This window comes from Pelophylax lessonae (genome assembly GCF_965119305.1).
Source record: "Pelophylax lessonae genome assembly, chromosome: 4".
In the NCBI taxonomy this organism is placed as follows: domain Eukaryota; kingdom Metazoa; phylum Chordata; class Amphibia; order Anura; family Ranidae; genus Pelophylax; species Pelophylax lessonae.
Window position 1 is genome coordinate 72036832 of NC_138771.1, and position 18669 is coordinate 72055500.

General features: G+C 39.6%; 1 protein-coding gene across 11 annotated transcripts in view; it reads right to left on the reverse strand.

Annotated features, from left to right (window-relative positions):
* Positions 1–18669, reverse strand: part of PPIP5K1 (diphosphoinositol pentakisphosphate kinase 1) — a 431068-nt gene that overhangs the window by 106422 nt on the left and 305977 nt on the right. For 9 of the 11 annotated variants that reach the window (XM_082257041.1, XM_082257039.1, XM_082257045.1 and 6 more), the window contains one exon: positions 10669–10797. The exons of the other annotated variants lie outside the window; for them this stretch is intronic. In XM_082257041.1, coding sequence (XP_082113167.1) covers positions 10669–10797 — 129 coding nt within the window. The remainder of the gene's footprint in view (positions 1–10668; positions 10798–18669) is intronic. 11 annotated transcript variants of the gene reach the window in all.

An 18669-nucleotide genomic window follows, 5' to 3' on the forward strand; every position in this document is an offset into this window, starting at 1 on the left:
GCTTCCAGTTCAGCGCACAAGAACATGGCATTTCTGGAAAGATTAAAGAGGTTGTAAACCCTCTCTTGGAAGTTGTACCTGTAGGTAAGCCTTTAATAAGGCTTACCTATAGGTAATGTAAATATCTCCTAAACTTGCACCGTTTAGGAGATATTTACTTTTAATTCAGCCGATTACATCATTGGCGCATGAGCTCTGAAGGAATGGCCACCCGTGCTGTGACTTCAGAGGCCTGTGCCAAGAACGGCGGCTCCCGCGCGCATGCGCGGGAGTGATGTAGTCGCGCCTCTGGCCAATCAGATGGCCGGAGGACGCGAACCAGGAACGTGTCGGGCCGTCCTGTCTCTGTGCGGGCGGCACTGCGGGGGGCTTCGTTCTAAGGTAAGTATTTCATAATGAGCTAGTATGCGATGCATACTAGCTCATTATGCCTTTGTCTTACAGGTTTTTTTTTTCTCATTTTTTTTGCGCAGAGTTTGCTTCCTCCTTAACAAATGTTTTCTGTACTTGCTAAAAATGTTCTTAGTCTGAAAAAAAGAAGCTGATGCAGCCACTGCATCTAAAGACTAGTAAACTGCAATATATTACATTTTTATTCTTTGATTCAGTTGTCCTCTAACCAAGAAGCACATCATAATTTTGGTTCTGACATATACTGTAGGTTGTTTTAAAGCAAACCTAAAATCTTTATTAAACATGCACATTCCCATGATGCCCCATAATACAGTCAGTATGAAAAAGATAGAAAAAAAGTATAAAACTCTAATAAAAAAAAATTGGATTTAAAACACTCCCTGGTAAAAAAAACAGTCTAGGCTGCTTCCTGCCTCGAAGGTGCTTCTGTAATCAGACTACAGTAATCCCCCGCTCCATCGCGGTTCAGTTTTTGCGGTCCCGGTAATTCGCATTTTTTTTTGTAATGTTATTTTACTATATAAATCATTAAAAATGAAATATTTTTGTGTTTTCCATAGCTCTTGCTATGTCTCTTAGTATCTTTTATGTGTTTAAGTGAGTTTCTATTGTTTTAAAAGTGTGTTTAAAGACCTTAAAATGCTTCTACACATACAGTGACAGTAAAATAAACATGCCTACAATGCATTTTAATAGGGTTTTTCTATTTCGCCGAATTTCACTTTTCGCGGCTGGGTCCGGAACGTAACCCCCGCAATGGAGGGGGGTTTACTGTAATCAGCCTACCTCATTTAAGGACACATCTTCTTTAATGCAGTTCTGTGCAGTTGAGTTGTAAGTTTCACTGGATGTTAGAGACCTTGGCATAATATGTGTGACTCCCCCCCCCCCCCCTCTATTAGCTCTCTTCTCTTGTCTTTTAGTCCCCCATTCTATTATCCCATTTCAGCTCCCCAAGGAAGACGCATTCATGAACTGTTGGCTGTATCTGCTAAATTCAAAATCCCCAACCCTTTTATTATTTACTAAAAAACAGATGGCACTGGTGAGAGAGTATCACTGCTTGATTTGCTCAGAGGTTTCCCTAGGTGCAACCAACAAGGACTGGCTAAAAATGAGTGTTTTAACTGTATGTCTGGTTATGCAGAGCTGCAATTTTGTACTTTATTAGTTTTTTTTTAATTGATTCTCAGCAGCATTTGAGAAACTTCCGTATGTGACCTGTATCTTTGCCTTAGTACTAAAAAAAGAAAAAAAAAAGAAACTGCCAGGCTGAGAAATTTTACGCAAAGGAAAGGTAAATATTTTTGGTGTTATAGAAGAGTCTTTTACTTTTGCAGCAAAAGTTGCGCATCTAATTCTGAATGAAATTCGTGTCTGAAAACAATTGTGTTTGCTGTGGAAATTGCTTTACTTGGCTTTCTGACAAAGTACTTTCACTACCTCATAGTTATCAGAGATCACAAACCATTTTCAAGCAAAACACACTAGGACGTTCAACAGTACAATTCCATATTTATCCTTCTCAGCAGAAAGCTGCCTCTTCAAATATACATGTGGATTACCCATATAAAGCATTACAGGTTATAATATGGGATAATTTGATGAACACCATAAAAAAATATATTTTTAGTTATGCCACCCACCTCTACAGTTTATTGCTGCTTTGAAGTGGTCCTAGTATTAGTGAAAAAATAAATAAATAAATGGCACACAAACCATGCTATACTTACTTGTCTGGAGGGAAGCAACTCCAATTTTTACTTTGTGAAGTGTTATGGTTTCTATCCAGCAGTGTCTACATAAAAAAAACTCCAATGTTCATTTGAAGGTAATCTCTGTTTATGCTTTATTTTATTATATGCTCAGTTTGGATTGCCCAAGGTTGTGACAAGTTTACTTTCAGGTAACTAAATCACTTTTAAAATATAGCTGCAAATGTGGACCATATGGACTTGCTGACTGCCAATTATATATACTTTTATAGCTGGTTCATAATGCATGTGGACTGGAGATGTGAGTTATCCAAAAAACATAGGACCAAGAAATAAAAATGTTGTTGCTTGACTTACAGGTCACTTAGTAAAAAAATGAATGCATAATTATTTAACAAAGCGACGAGAACTTTTTTAAAATATCGAACAGTTTACGCTATACATAGACAAACTGCATTGGCAATGGGAAACATCACCAACATTTAAAGATGGGCAAATTAACAGGCTAGTTGCTCAACTTCATAAAGGTCTAGCCTGCAAAACGAACACAGATTCGAATCAGCACTTTAGAATTTGAAACATGTACATTGTGAGTTTTTATAAAGCTGGAATTTAGTAAGATGCCATTTGGAATCCACTTGCCCACCCTGGAGCACTGGAAAATTGTAGGATGGGCTATGGACTCCTATTATACCTTATTTCAGACATCTGAGCAAGTTTACATTTTGGGCCACCTCCTACCAGAATAGAACAGGAATGTGGTGTGCATTCCTGTGAGTTCCCCTGCAGTGCAATTTTCAGCTCATTCATTTGAGTTGGCTGAAATTGCACCAGATCGCACTTTTGAAAAGCATGCAGCACCAAATCGTGTGGTACTGCGGTACCATGCGTGCGGTAACCATGCGATCTGGTGCTTGCAAATGCATCGCTTTTACGATTTTTACAATGTATCTACAACAGTTCGCAAAGGCAGTGTGTTGAGAACGTGGGGAGGAAAATGTGCATGGAACGCACAAAAATATAAACAGTGATCCATAAAAGTGAGGCAATCATGTAGAAGCCATTGGCTAGGATTTTGAAATTTTGTAAGAGTTTTTAAAATTAATATTATTAAATGCTAAAGAAAAAAATGCATCTTCATTGGTATTACTGTTTCTTTTTCCTCCACTTCCCTGGTCTCCATCTGTTCACCATACATCCTTGATCTTTTATCTCTGGCTCCAAACTCCTGCCTGTGTTCTACTACATATCTATTACACAGATACCTCCTTTACTCCATTATATTATATTTAGTAGATGACCTTACTTCATTATTTTTACATATTCTTATATACGCATATACACATATATTTGTTACAGCAAACCGCTATGGAGCACAAGGAAAATCTTTCTACATTCAATATACCACACCCATCTCCCACATGTTCCCCCTTGGAGACTGTTCGTTTGCTCCACTCCTTCAACTCCTGGATCAGGCATTTGCGGCCACTACCTGGGGGTTGCACAGGTCTCTCATCCCGGCTCAGCCGATGTGAGTACTCATCGGCCTTTAGGTCCATTTTAAAATACATTTTACGATTACTGCATTGTATTTTGATACTATGTTGTATTATATTTATAGACCAAATACGCATCTGCTCTTGAAGGAGTGGGTCGCATCTCACGAAATGCATTGAGCCTCAAGATGTTTATGTACCTACATGCTATTTATACTGTTATGGACCTATACGTATACTTTTTTTTTTGTATTTTTGCTGTTAGATCCTGTCTGCTGTGTATTGTATGACAAAATAAAATGCAGTATTTATGGCCTACGGTACCCACCTCATCTAAAGTCCCATGGGCGTTTTTCTTCTTTTTATGTATGAATAGGGATGGAGGTGAGTCACCTATAAAGCTCAGACCCTGCTCTCCTTTTTGCAAGAAAAAAATGCAAGTCACCAGTAAAAGATTTTGCTCAGTAAAATAAGTAAATGCTTTTGTTGACGGGAAAACAAATTAGTAAATGTCACCCTGGTGAAAACCTGGGGGGGTCATTGAAAAAGCCACAAAGAAGGCCAACAAAGTGGTAATACAGATCACCCACTGCAAAATTTAGAAAGCGAAGGTGAAGAGGAAAGATGGGATTGTCCAAGTAAGCATCTCTAACATTTACTGAAGCCAAGAAGTCCCCCTGAAGGAGGGAGACAATGGCTGACATAGCTGTCTCCAATAGGAACTTTTGAAACTGCAGGACAAATTGTGAGTCTTTAGATCTAGAATGGGATGAACTCCTTCATTTAAGCTTGGAAATTGTTAACAGGTTGGAGCAATGACCTCTTGTGCAAGGAGCTGCTGAACAGCAGCAAGAAGATTTGCCTGTCTTTGTGGAGAGTAAGGAGTGTCCGAAACTCAAATATAAAGTCCCTAGAAAGGCCACAGCAGGCATCTGAAACTCCTTGAAAAAAATCAAAAAACAAAAAGGCCAACAGACGTCCCCTCAATTTGACAAGTGGGAGAAAGTGGGCCTGGAGCCAGACTTGGCTGGCATGGAGGATCAGGTCTTTCGGCCAAGGTTTGTCCCCAGACTTGAAGTTAGAGGCCTGAGGGGGATTAAAGGAACTTTTCCTATCCTCAGGATTAAGTCTACCTGAAGAAACAAAAGTCTTCTTTTTCTGGGGAGGAGTGTGCATTTACCCCCTGTGATCTCCTTGATGAACGTATCCAATGAGAAACAAAATAAATATTCTCCCTCAAAGTGCAGATGCTCGAGGTGCTTCTAATATGGATGTACTGCTGACCAGCATGTGGATGAAGGGATGTTCATGTAGTAGCATAAGCTCACAGATACAAACTCCAGTTGGTGGAGAGCAGAGGGATCCATTAAGATCGTGCTATATCCTTAGCCCAGACAGCTAGAGTCTGGCAAATTGCCATGGTAGCAACTGCAAGCTGCATGGTGATGTCTACTAAGGAGGGAAGGGTCCTGAATAGGGTCTCTAACGCTTTATTCACTGAACTTTTCACTAAGGATGATTCTCCGCCAGAGACAGTTAGTGTCATGATAAAACAAAAGCTGACAAGGTCCACTACAGGGACAGTGGGTCCATCTTCATATGAAACTCTCCTCGATATTGCTGAGCAAAACATTTTAGAGGAGCATATCATGTTTAAGGTTGAGGCCAGTCACCATACAGGACAGGGCCTAAGAGCAAGATGACTGGGAAAGTCAACTGGACAATTGTAGAGACCCAATGCAGGAGACTTTGGGGTGAGCAGATTCAGGCTGCATCAAATCTAAACAAGAGCAAAGAGCATCAATAGCTGGTAGCAATGGTATCCTTTAAGTTTGGATGAAATTTCAGCCAAGGGTGACTCATCTGAACTCTCAGAAAGAGAGGGGGGATCTTTCCCATCTACCTCCTGCTCAGGCAGTATATCTACAGTCAAGGCAAAGTCAGAGACAAATCCAGACTTGGAGACTGAAGGGGCGCCCTTGTAAGCCCTGTTATCCACAGCCTCCAAAAAGAGCTAAAATCATGTCTGAATTCAGACATTATAGCAGAAAATACCTTGCTAGATATATAGGAGGAAGGCTGAGAATTTTTTTAAATGCAAGCTTGAGTTGGTATTAGCCTCTTTCAATCTGCTGTGCAACAGAACTTTAACTAGGTGGGGGTAAAGCAACACAAGGAACAAGTCAGCTGTGCTACAGTACTAATTCACTCACAGGGGGAATACTAATAGAAGAAAAAAACAGACTGACAGAAGGATGAGCTCATTTGTCTGCTGCTTTTTGTTTCACTGGTCAATCTGTGCTCTGGCCTTCTTTTGTGCTCTTTGCATATAAAACATAATCCCATATATGTATTTGATGAGTGTATATAGCCGTTTACCTAGAGTTCAGCCTTATTCCTTTAAATCTTGTCCTCAAGCAAAAAGTACAATCTACTAGGAGTTCGCATCAAAAGTCAGTAACTTAAATTATACATTTTTACAATATACAGAACTTCACCAATATAAGTATTGCGCACCAGTATAAGTATTGAGCACAAATACACTGCTCAAAAAAATTAAATGAACACTTTGAGAACACATTAGACCTCAATAGGGGAAAATATCATGCTGGATATGTATACTCATATGGACTTGGTAGTGTGTTAGGAAGGAAAGGATGCCACATTGTTTGATAGAAATGAAAATTATCAACCTACAGAGGGCTGAATTCAAAGACACCCCCAAAATCAAAGTGAAAAATGTTGCAGCAGGCTAGACCATTTTACTGAAATTTCATTGCAGCAACTCAAAATGGTACTCAGTAGTGTGTATGGCCCCCACATGCTTGTATGCATGCCCGACAACGTTGGGGCATGCTCCTAATGAGACGACGGATGGTGTCCTGGGGTATTTCCTCCCAGATCTGGACCAGGGCATCACTGAGCTCCTGAACAGACTGAAGTGCAACCTGGCACTGTTTGATGGACCAAGACATAATGTTCCAGAGGTGTTCTATTGGATTTAGATCAGTCAAGCGTGGGGGCCATTCAATGGTTATCAATTCCTTCATCCTCCAGGGACTAGCTGCATACTCTCGCCACATAAGGTCGGGCACTGTCATGCACCAGGAGGAACCCAGGACCCACTGCACCAGAGTAGGGTTTAACAATGGGTTCAAGGACTTCATCCATATTCAAATGGCAGTCAGGGTGCCATTGTCTAGCCTGTAGAGGTCTGTGCGTCCCTCCATGGATATGCCTCTCCAGACCATCACTGACCCACCACCAAACCGGTCATGTTGAACAATGTTACAGGCAGCATATTGTTCTCAATGGCTTCTCCAGACCCTTTCACATCTGTCACATGTGCTCAAGGTGAACCTGCTCTAATGTGTGAAAAGTGCAGGCTGCCAGTGGCAGACCTGCCAATTCTGGCATTCAATGGCAAATGCCAATCGAGCTCCACGGTTCCCAGGCAGTAAGCACAGGGCCCACTAGGGGACGTTGGGTCCTCAGGCCATCCGTATGTAGTCTGTTTCTGATTGTTTTGTTAGAGACATTCACAACAGTGGCCTGCTGGAGGTGATTTTGTTGGGGTCTGGCAGTGCTCATCCTGTTCCTCCTTGAACAAAGAAGAGATACCAGTCCTGCTGATAGGTTAAGGACCTTCTATGGCCCTGTCCAGCTATTCTAGAGTAAAGCTGGATACACAATATCCAACTTTTGTGGTTAGATTTCCTTCAGATTTACCTTTTCTATGTAGTGCAAGGGCTTGCCAGATTGCATACAAATTCAAAGTGTTTAGGTTTGACCTCATAATATATGGTTTTGGTAAGTCTAAAGGAAAAAATCTTCAGAAAATCTTATAGTGTGCATGGCCCATAACTGTCTGTCTCCTAGAATCTCCTCCATGCCCTTGAGACTGTGCTGGGAGACAAAGCAAACCTGCTGGCAATGGCAAGCAATGATAGGCCATCCTGGAGGAGTTGGACTGCCTTTGCAACCTCTATAGGGTCCAGATATAGCCTCATGCTACCAGTAGTGACACTGACCCTAGCCAAATGCAAAACTAGTGAAAAACAGTCAGAAAAGATGAGTAAGTGAAAAAAAATTCAGGGGCCTCCACCTGTAAAATCATTCCTGTTTTGGGGGGTGCCTCTTTGTTGCCCATCCAGTGCACCTGTTGTTAATTTAATTAACATTGAAGCAGCTGAAACTGATTAACAACCGCCTCTGCTACTTAACTGACCAGATCAATATCCCAGGAGTTTAACTGACTTGATGCTATACTCTAATTAATAAGCATTCCTTTAATTTTTATGAGCAGTATATACAGGGAGTGCAGAATTATTAGGCAAATGAGTATTTTGACCACATCATCCTCTTTATGCATGTTGTCTTACTCCAAGCTGTATAGGCTTGAAAGCCTACTACCAATTAAGCATATTAGGTGATGTGCATCTCTGTAATGAGAAGGGGTATGGTCTAATGACATCAACACCCTATATCAGGTGTGCATAATTATTAGGCAACTTCCTTTCCTTGGGCAAAATGGGTCAAAAGAAGGACTTGACAGGCTCAGAAAAGTCAAAAATAGTGAGATATCTTGCAGAGGGATGCAGCACTCTTAAAATTGCAAAGCTTCTGAAGCGTGATCATCGAACAATCGAGCATTTCATTCAAAATAGTCAACAGGGTCGCAAGAAGCATGTGGAAAAACCAAGGCGCAAAATAACAGCCCATGAACTGAGAAAAGTCAAGCGTGCAGCTGCCAAGATGCCACTTGCCACCAGTTTAGCCATATTTCAGAGCTGCAACATCACTGGAGTGCCCAAAAGCACAAGGTGTGCAATACTCAGAGACATGGCCAAGGTAAGAAAGGCTGAAAGACGACTACCACTGAACAAGACACACAAGCTGAAACGTCAAGACTGAGCCAAGAAATATCTCAAGACTGATTTTTCAAAGGTTTTATGGACTGATGAAATGAGAGTGAGTCTTGATGGGCCAGATGGATGGGCCCGTGGCTGGATTGGTAAAGGGCAGAGAGCTCCAGTCCGACTCAGATGCCAGCAAGGTGGAGGTGGAGTACTGGTTTGGGCTGGTATCATCAAAGATGAGCTTGTGGGGCCTTTTCGGGTTGAGGATGGAGTCAAGCTCAACTCCCAGTCCTACTGCCAGTTTCTGGAAGACACCTTCTTCAAGCAGTGGTACAGGAAGAAGTCTGCATCCTTCAAGAAAAACATGATTTTCATGCAGGACAATGCTCCATCACATGCGTCCAAGTACTCCACAGCATGGCTGGCAAGAAAGGGTATAAAAGAAGAAAAGCTAATGACATGGCCTCCTTGTTCACCTGATCTGAACCCCATTGAGAACCTGTGGTCCATCATCAAATGTGAGATTTACAAGGAGGGAAAACAGTACACCTCTCTGAACAGTGTCTGGGAGGCTGTGGTTGCTGCTGCACGCAATGTTGATGGTGAACAGATCAAAACACTGACAGAATCCATGGATGGCAGGCTTTTGAGTGTCCTTGCAAAGAAAGGTGGCTATATTGGTCACTGATTTGTTTTTGTTTTGTTTTTGAATGTCAGAAATGTATATTTGTGAATGTTGAGATGTTATATTGGTTTCACTGGTAAAAATAAATAATTGAAATGGGTATACTGTATATTTGATTTTTGTTAAGTTGCCTAATAATTATGCACAGTAATAGTCACCTGCACACACAGATATCCCCCGAAAATAGCTAAAACTAAAAACAAACTAAAAACTACTTCCAAAAATAGTCAGCTTTGATATTAATGAGTTTTTTGGGTTCTTTGAGAACATGGTTGTTGTTCAATAATAAAATTAATCCTCAAAAATACTCATTTGCCTAATAATTCTGCACTCCCTGTATATATATATATACACACACATATATATGTTAGTGATGATAGTGTGGGAGATTTACACACTATTTTAGGCACTTATTTGAAAAGCAACTCACAAAACTTTCTATATCATTTTAATATACAACTACTCCACTTGCAAATATGCATGGGCGGTTTTAAAAGTATATACCAGAACAAAACATAAATCTTAGGCAGGCTCATTTTCTATATGATAATATATTTCAGTTCAGTAATGGAAGAATACCGTGGGATTATTTCTTCAGGCATGATGGTTGATAACATAGAATAAGTAATCACAACAATCCACCATGCTCCGAATCTGGCATTTCTAATTTTCAGAAATCATACTCCCCTTCAGCCATACCAATTCCCACATATTATAGAGTCTGGTAGCTCTCTGAGTGCAAGAACATGCTGGCAGTATGAGGATTTACATTTGCGCGTCTGCTGTATGTGACAAAATTGCATTGCTGAAGGTTCATGGAAGGCTTTTTCTGTATCCGATAATATAATACCATTCCAAATGTCTACATTTTTTCAAATATGCATATTTGTAAATGATACAGGTAGCACTGTAACCCAAACCAATACATATATGTAATTTCCATATGTCGGTTTAGCAGGATTAGGATTTTCACCTGACTTGGATACTGCAACATTGTTCTGTTAAGTATTTCCCATAACATATGTCTTGTATCTTTCTCATTTTTTAGAGACGTTTTATGTGCATTGAGATGCAGAATTGGGTGCAAATTCTTTAGGTATCATACAACTATTAGGTGCCATCAGGCGAGTAACACAAATAGTGAATTCTTTAAAAGAAATTGTGAACTTACTCATGCTGGTCATAAAAAATCTCCAAGTAGACTGTGTACATTAAAGGAAATATTGTTCATTGAACAAACAAAGTCCATAATTTTTCACCAGAAGACAAATTATACAATATTTTCATTTATATTTCTATTTGAACCAATTAACTATCCCTGTGTTATTAAAAGTTAGAAAACTGTTTATAAATTATCCTAATAGAATTATTACAAAGCATCAGTCATTATTTTGACAATCAAAAGTTACATGCAAGAGCCCCCTCCTTCCCAAAAGATTAGGATTTAAATACAATAAAGAGTTGGGATACAAAGTGCACCTGGCTTTGAACACACGTACCGTCTTTGTAAGTCAAGCTGGCAGCGGCGCTGATTTTTTTGCGATGGCTGCGTGCGTAGTCCTGTAGATTTGGAGCGCTGGAGGAGCCTCCCAGCACTGTGGTGCTGAACAGACCAGTGCACTGTGATCCTGAAAGGTGGGGATCCGGGATTAGTATGCACACAGATCTAAAACATGCCATTAAAGACCAATCACCTGGGTTAATGGCGGCCATCATTCCATCAGCAGTAGCATCAGTTCTTAACTGCAAGAGCTAAACAATGGTACCATCGAGTTTATTTAGTGCAGTTTTAATGGAAGAGCACAGCACATCAGGAATCCTCAAAATTATTCCACACTATCAGCAATATAATAAAACATATGCCATTAAGATAAAGGTTTCTCACTGGAAGGCATGGATAGTTAAATTAAAAGATTAAAGTAAAATTAAAAACTAAGAGGACATGGCCACTCATCATAAAATGGTATAAATAGGACACTGTTCTCTTCCCATACAGCTACAATTTCATGATAGAGCAGTCAATCTCTAGAACAGTAACAAGGTATATAAAATAAATATGGTTATGATTTTTTATACATATATATTTAAAAAGAATAATTTTGAAATGTAGATATAGGCTTAGCGCAACCAAATTTAATAAAGCTGACTTGAATTCATAGCCAGTCAATTATATTTCCGGCTCACTGGGGCTTCTTAACTATTGGAGCTCTCAGCTTCTTCATCCATATAATCAAGGGGCATTAGCATGATGGTCATATTGGTTTTGGGTGAGCTAAGCCTTTAAAGAAGCCAACCAATCATTTGATTATGGAAATGTACATTTGTGCTTTTACATATTTCACAAATGTATCAAGGAAAGAAACATGCACATAGAGTATGACTGGTTAGCAAGGGGTTAACTCATTTTGGATCTCTGCATGCAAATCACAAGCTTTCATAACTTTACTCAGCTAATTAGGATCAACTGATGCAGTCATAGACTGTTCCATGAAAGTGAACATGAGCTCTATTTTAAAAACTTTTTAAAATTGCTGTTAAATGAAAAAAATCCGCCTGTTACCTTTAGTGACCTAAAAAGCTTTATTTGTCCCTCTCTGATTTATTATCATTGTGTTACTAGGGTTTGATCTCCCTGGTCTTCTAGATACAGTGCCTTGCAAAAGTATTCGGCCCCCTTGAACTTTGCGACCTTTTGCCACATTTCAGGCTTCAAACATAAAGATATAAAACTGTAATTTTTTGTAAAGAATCAACAACAAGTGAGACACAAAAAACTGAAAAATTGGACGTGCAAAATTATTCAGCCCCTTTACTTTCAGTGCAGCAAACTCTCTCCAGAAGTTCAGTGAGGATCTCTGAATGATCCAATGTTGACCTAAATAACTAATGATGATAAATAGAATCCACCTGTGTGTAATCAAGTCTCCGTATAAATGCACCTGCACTGTGATAGTCTCAGAGGTCCGTTTAAAGCGCAGAGAGCATCATGAAGAACAAGGAACAAACCAGGCAGGTCCGAGATACTGTTGTGGAGAAGTTTAAAGCCGGATTTGGACACAAAAAGATTTCCCAAGCTTTAAACATCCCAAGGAGCACTGTGCAAGCGATAATATTGAAATGGAAGGAGTATCAGACCACTGCAAATCTACGAAGCCCTGGCCGTCCCTCTAAACTTTCAGCTCATACAAGGAGAAGACTGATCAGAGATGCAGCCAAGAGGCCCATGATCACTCTGGATGAACTGGAATGAAATGTAGATATAGGCTTAGCGCAACCAAATTTAATAAAGCTGACTTGAATTCATAGCCAGTCAATTATATTTCCGGCTCACTGGGGCTTCTTAACTATTGGTGCTCTCAGCTTCTTCTCCATATATATTTAAGAAGCATTAGCATGATGGTCATATTGGTTTTGGGTGAGCTAAGCCTTTAAAGAAGCCAACCAATCATTTGATTATGGAAATGATCACTCTGAATGAACTGCAGAGATCTACAGCTGAGGTGGGAGACTCTGTCCATAGGACAACAATCAGTCGTATACTGCACAAATCTGGCCTTTATGGAAAAGTGGCAAGAAGAAAGCCATTTCTTAAAGATATCCATAAAAAGTGTTGTTTAAAGTTTGCCACAAGCCACCTGGGAGACACACCAAACATGTGGAAGAAGGTGCTCTGGTCAGATGAAACCAAAATCGAACTTTTTGGCAACAATGCAAAACGTTATGTTTGGCGTAAATGCAACACAGCTCATCACCCTGAACACACCATTCCCACTGTCAAACATGGTGGTGGCAGCATCATGGCTTGGGCCTGCTTTTCTTCAGCAGGGACAGGGAAGATGGTTAAAATTGATGGGGAAGATGGATGGAGCCGAATACAGGACCATTCTGGAAGAAAACCTGATGGAGTCTGCAAAAGACCTGAGACTGGGACGGAGATTTGTCTTCCAACAAGACAATGATACAAAACATAAAGCAAAATCTACAATGGAATGGTTCACAAATAAACATATCCAGGTGTTAGAATGGCCAAGTCAAAGTCCAGACCTGAATCCAATCGAGAATCTGTGGAAAGAACTGAAAACTGCTGTTCACAAACGCTCTCCATCCAACCTCACTGAGCTCGAGCTGTTTTGCAAGGAGGAATGGGCAAAAATTTCAGTCTCTCGATGTGCAAAACTGATAGAGACATACCCCAAGTGACTTATAGCTGTAATCGCAGCAAAAGGTGGCTCTACAAAGTATTAACTTAAGGGGGCTGAATCATTTTGCACGCCCAATTTTTCAGTTTTTATTTGTTAAAAAACTTTGAAATATCCAATAAATTTCATTCCACTTCATGATTGTGTCCCACTTGTTGTTGATTCTTCACAAAAAATTACAGTTTTATATCTTTATGTTTGAAGCCTGAAATGTGGCAAAAGGTCGAAAAGTTCAAGGGGGCCGAATATTTTCGCACGGCACTGTAGAGTCCTGCTAACTTTCATTCCAATGTCCAATTAAAATTCCTCAGTGGTCAGTAAGGAAAATTTAATTGGACAAGAAAATGGTTGTTGCTGGAGATTAACTACAAAGTTTGAGAATGTCAAGCTTCAGTAAAATTGAAAATACATATTAATTTCCCTAAAGAACAGTGACAATTTGATGTTATCTGGACAAAAAAGAAAAAAGTTTGTGCTTGAAATCTGGAATGCATTGGTGTCATCCATCAAATTTAGAAAACAGTGTGACCTGTCGCATGAGTAGTTTAACTAGTTAAAGTGGATCTTCAAAAAACTAAAAGCAGCTACAAATACTGTAGATGCTGACTTATTAGAACATTTATCTGTCCAAAGATCCAGCACTGTCCTCACTCGAGCCAGCTCTTCAGCCGTTTTGGGGTTCAGGAGTCGGCATTTTTACTTTGGAAAGCCATCTGCGACAGCTGGTGGCTTCGTAGCTGGCTTCCTGCTGAGCATGCGTGAACTGCGTGGCACTTTGTGAATGGTCCCACAGCTTTTCAGGACCTCTGACTTATCCCAGAATGCTATTAGAGAAGAAAGAGGGGCTAAAGTTTGTCTCAGATCGCTGCGGCAATCGGACTAGTTGTGGGAGTGTGTACCTGTCAAAACCAAAAAAAACCCAAAGTGCCAAACCTTAAAGAGGAGGTTGGGGAGGAGGCAGACAAGCAAAAATTCCCCTTTTCTGTAATGTTTCCTTTAAAGACAGTATTGAAATTTGTACGTTCATGCTCAGATCATGAATGATGCATCAGTCACGAGGAGCACATTATAAGAGACCATCTGTCTTTTTCACTGCTTCAAACATAGGAAAAAAGGAATAACCAAAAAAAAAAGACAAAAATGTACCCTCTATGTAACAGAAGACATAATATACTTTAGAGTTTTAAAGACTCCTCTGGGTATGTACTGTATATAATATTATGTAAAAAATATCTTTATTAGGCTCATCTTTATAAATCAGGTAAATTTTTAGGTACAATAAAAGCTTATGTAGCAGATGTACACTTATGAAGATATGTTAGTTGTATGTGTAGTGAAGTACACAAGTACGATGAAACAGCAAATGGCCAACCACAAAAATAGAGCACACACAACAGTTAGATTCCAGTATCTTACAAAAGTAGCAAGATAAAGGAGGGAAAGAAGGATGAAGTCCAAAGTGAAGGAAAACCCAAACTATAATGAGGTAAGAGGAGTTATATGGGGCCTTCCAAAAACAAAATCCAGGGGAGGAAAGCTGCATTTTTGGAAAAGGAACGAAAGATGTTTGCTGGCGTAATAAAAAAATCAAGAAAACGTAAATACAAAATGACAGTGACAAGTGATTTTCAGAGCCCCTACAAACCCCTTTATATTTAATGAAGTGGTGCACCTTCATGCTCGATCAAAGCGTGGAAAGCCTGCAAGAAACGGATGTATCACAAGAACATGCAAAGTTGAATACTGCTAAAAGAAATGTAAAACAGAAAACATCCTAGGGAAAAACTACAACTGACTAGAGATGACATGCCATGACTAAAATCACATTCTCACAAACAATAAAACTAAAACGGATCTACTAATGAAGAAAAAATATTTTCAATGGTAGGAATCCCCCCTAACAATTATGTGTCTATTATCTGGCACATGACACAGGGACTATAGTCTTTTTAATGATTTTTATCTATTCATGTAAAAGACCATTATGTAAAGAGGTAGTTTACAAAAAAAAAAGAAACATGAGATTTGATAATGATGACATGTGTCCTATTAATTCACATAATATCTGTAAGCATGTAAATTAATATTTGGAAGCGGAGTGGATGATAAAGGATGCATTGTTTATTTTAGTGAGCAGTGAAAGCCAGCTCCAGAATACAATACATGATTTTGTTAGTAATGACAGAAAGTAGACAATAGTAGTTCAAGCCAAGCTGTATAGCTAGTGCTCTGTTTTTCTCCAAACCTACATCCTGATACCATTCTTTGCTATATTTTTCTGATTGTTTTAACCTTTTTGAAAATATTTGTTCACTGCTAACAAATGACTTATGGCTGCTATACTACACTAAAAATGAGTAGAAGAGAAAGTTCAAGCTCATTCTATGGCCCATTATGTGTCTGAAATTACTGAATCGACACAACATACACCCTGCTTTTTCCAAAATGATGAAAACACATTCAGCTAAAACTACTAATTTAGATTTTGTGGAGTTTGATGTCCTATCTTCTTTGTTATTAGTAAATGTGTTGGTATTAAAGGAGTTGTAAAGGCAAAAGGTTTTTTATCCTAATGCATTCTTTGCATTAATATAAAAAACCTTCTTGGTGTAGCAGCCTCCCCAACACCCCCTAATACTTACCTGAGCCCCATCTCTATACAGCGATGTCTACGAGTCCCTTGGCTGTCGGGGACTTTCCCTCCTGATTGGCTGGGACACAGCGCTGCTGGCTCCTGTGGCTGTCAAAGTCAGTTAGCTAATCAGGAGAGAGAGGGGGAGGGGCCGAACGGCAGCTTTGTGTCTGAGTGGACACACAGAGCTGCAGCTCGGCTCAGGTGCCCCCACAGCAAGCTGCTTGCTGTGGGGGCACTCGATAGGAGGGAGGGGCCAGGAGCAGCAACAAGGGACCAGAGACGAGGAGGATCCGGGCTGCTCTGTGCAAAACCAACTTCACAGAGGAGGTAAGTAGAACATGTTTTTTATAAAGACAAAAAAAAATGAGAATTTTCATTGAGACATTCCCCAATGATTTCAATGAGAAAGACACAAACTCCTGGATGAGATACTGTATCAGTGGAGAGAGGAGATCAAGAGAGTAACCACAGAATTGAATTCAATTAGGACTGCAGCTTTAAGGCTACATACACACTAGACGTTCCCTAGATGGCCTTTCTCCTGGGCAGCAGAAAAATGTTGGATACTGGTAAACGCGTGTACGGAATTTAGCAAAGTTTTTCTGCGTTTAGCAGCATCCAGTTTTTGGGCGTGAATTCATTTAATTGGCCAGAATAATAATTTATTCTGGTCATCGAAATGAAAGCGATAAACTGACCTAGCATTAACGTGTAAGGCACATTTGCACGCGTTTTTGCCGCACCCTGCGTTTTTATGGCAAAACTCTCCTCTTCTGAACGTGATTCTTATACATTCAGGAGAGTAGTATTCCACTGCCTCTAAACACAGCTGCTCCTAATCTCAGGTAAAAGTCTATGTGTGCATGGACACATAGGCTTTTATGGAGCTGTGTTCAGAGGCTTTGGCAAAAAAATGCCAAAAACTCCATAAACGTAAGTTCAGAAACAGCAGTGTGCATGAGTCCGAACAATGTTACATACTTTAACTAAAACTGAATTAAAGCAGAACTAAAGTCCCACTTGCTGAGAGCAATAGTTTTTTTTGTTGAGACATGCATAAAAACAAAAACCTTCCCAGGCAGAATCACTGTGTGCATGAACAGGAGTTACATCATGTAACTCTAATAGCTAAAGAGGGTTGCTGCCGAACCTGGAAAAAACAACAGGGGAGATGGCAAAGGAGCAATTTCAGCCCTGACCAGTCACCACTAGAGGAGGCCACATTGACAGGTAAGTGTGCCATAAAGTGCAAGAATGCATGCTCACACATAATGGCAATTTGCCTTGTTTGCATTTATGGTTCTATAGCTTACGTGGCCAAAACCACACTTCTTCATCTAAGCCACCATATGGAATAACTTACCAGAAAACCATGTTCCAAGAACTTAATGAATCCTCCCATGTATCAGGAGGGAACAGAATATAGATTTTCCATCATCATCTCATAAATCATTGAATGAAGTGCATCTACTTTTACATTGTTTTATAATTCACAACTCTGACCACTTGAATATACGGTATGTTTTTTAAAACTTTTGATTTTCCTAAATTGTAACTTGAATACAGAAGTACAAACACGCATTAAAAAAATTCAAAATATTTACTTGCCAATACTGTAAATTGAAAAAATAAAATTGAAAGGACATACTGTAATTTAACCGACATACTGTATTATAACCATATTTAAAACCATGCCCAACCTATCAATAGTCATTTCTAACTGGATTATTTTTTTTTTTTCAGAAGCACATTCCCCTCTTAGGCATTTAATTAAAAACAAAGATTAATGATGTACATCTACCCAGAGCAGTAAATACGATTACTATTGGTTACTGTTTTTTTTTTAACATTAATTTTTGTTTTACGGAATGCTTTATTACATAAGACTCTAGTTATTGTCAGGCAGAAATTCCTGGAAGAGAACAAAAGAATCAAACAATGTGAACATTTCTTTAAAATGTAATTGGGACCCTTCCAAAATGTATCACACATAAAAGTATAATATTATAAAAAAAAAAAAAAGTCTGTGAATAAACTATGGAGTAAACTAAGCACTGCTCTTTTATGCATCCTCTCAAAGACTCAAAATAAAGACTGCATTAAAATATTTTAATGGCCAAAAAAATAAAAAATAAAAAGACACTAGACAAAAGTTTGCTTTGCCTCTAAGGCTAGGTACAAACGTAACGTTTATACGTGTCAGAAGGACAGCTGTACACACTGACCGAATGTCAGGCAGTTCCTGTTAAATCAGAAGATACCGGCCGATATTCAGCCCCTGTGTACTTCGCATAAAGCTGGCCATACACTAGAAGATATATTTTTTTTTTAACCCCGTGGGCTGAACAAGGAGCATCACTAGATTTCTCTATCTATGCCAAACAGTGTGGATGGACAAATCTTTCTTGCCAGGCTACTGTACTTTGAGAGCGAGCACCTGTGGCTGTGAGAATATCTGAATAGTGACTTTTTTGGATTAGATTCAGCCACTGTTCAGCTGACAATTTTCCACCAGGCTCCATCCATTTTAACCACTTGCCAACCGATCCAGGCAGATTTACTGCGGCAGGGCGGCTCGGCTGAGCATAATCACGTATATCTAAGTGATTATGTGCATGCGGTTTCCGCACCGCCGGAGCCGCGCTCCGTGATTAGACACAGCGGGA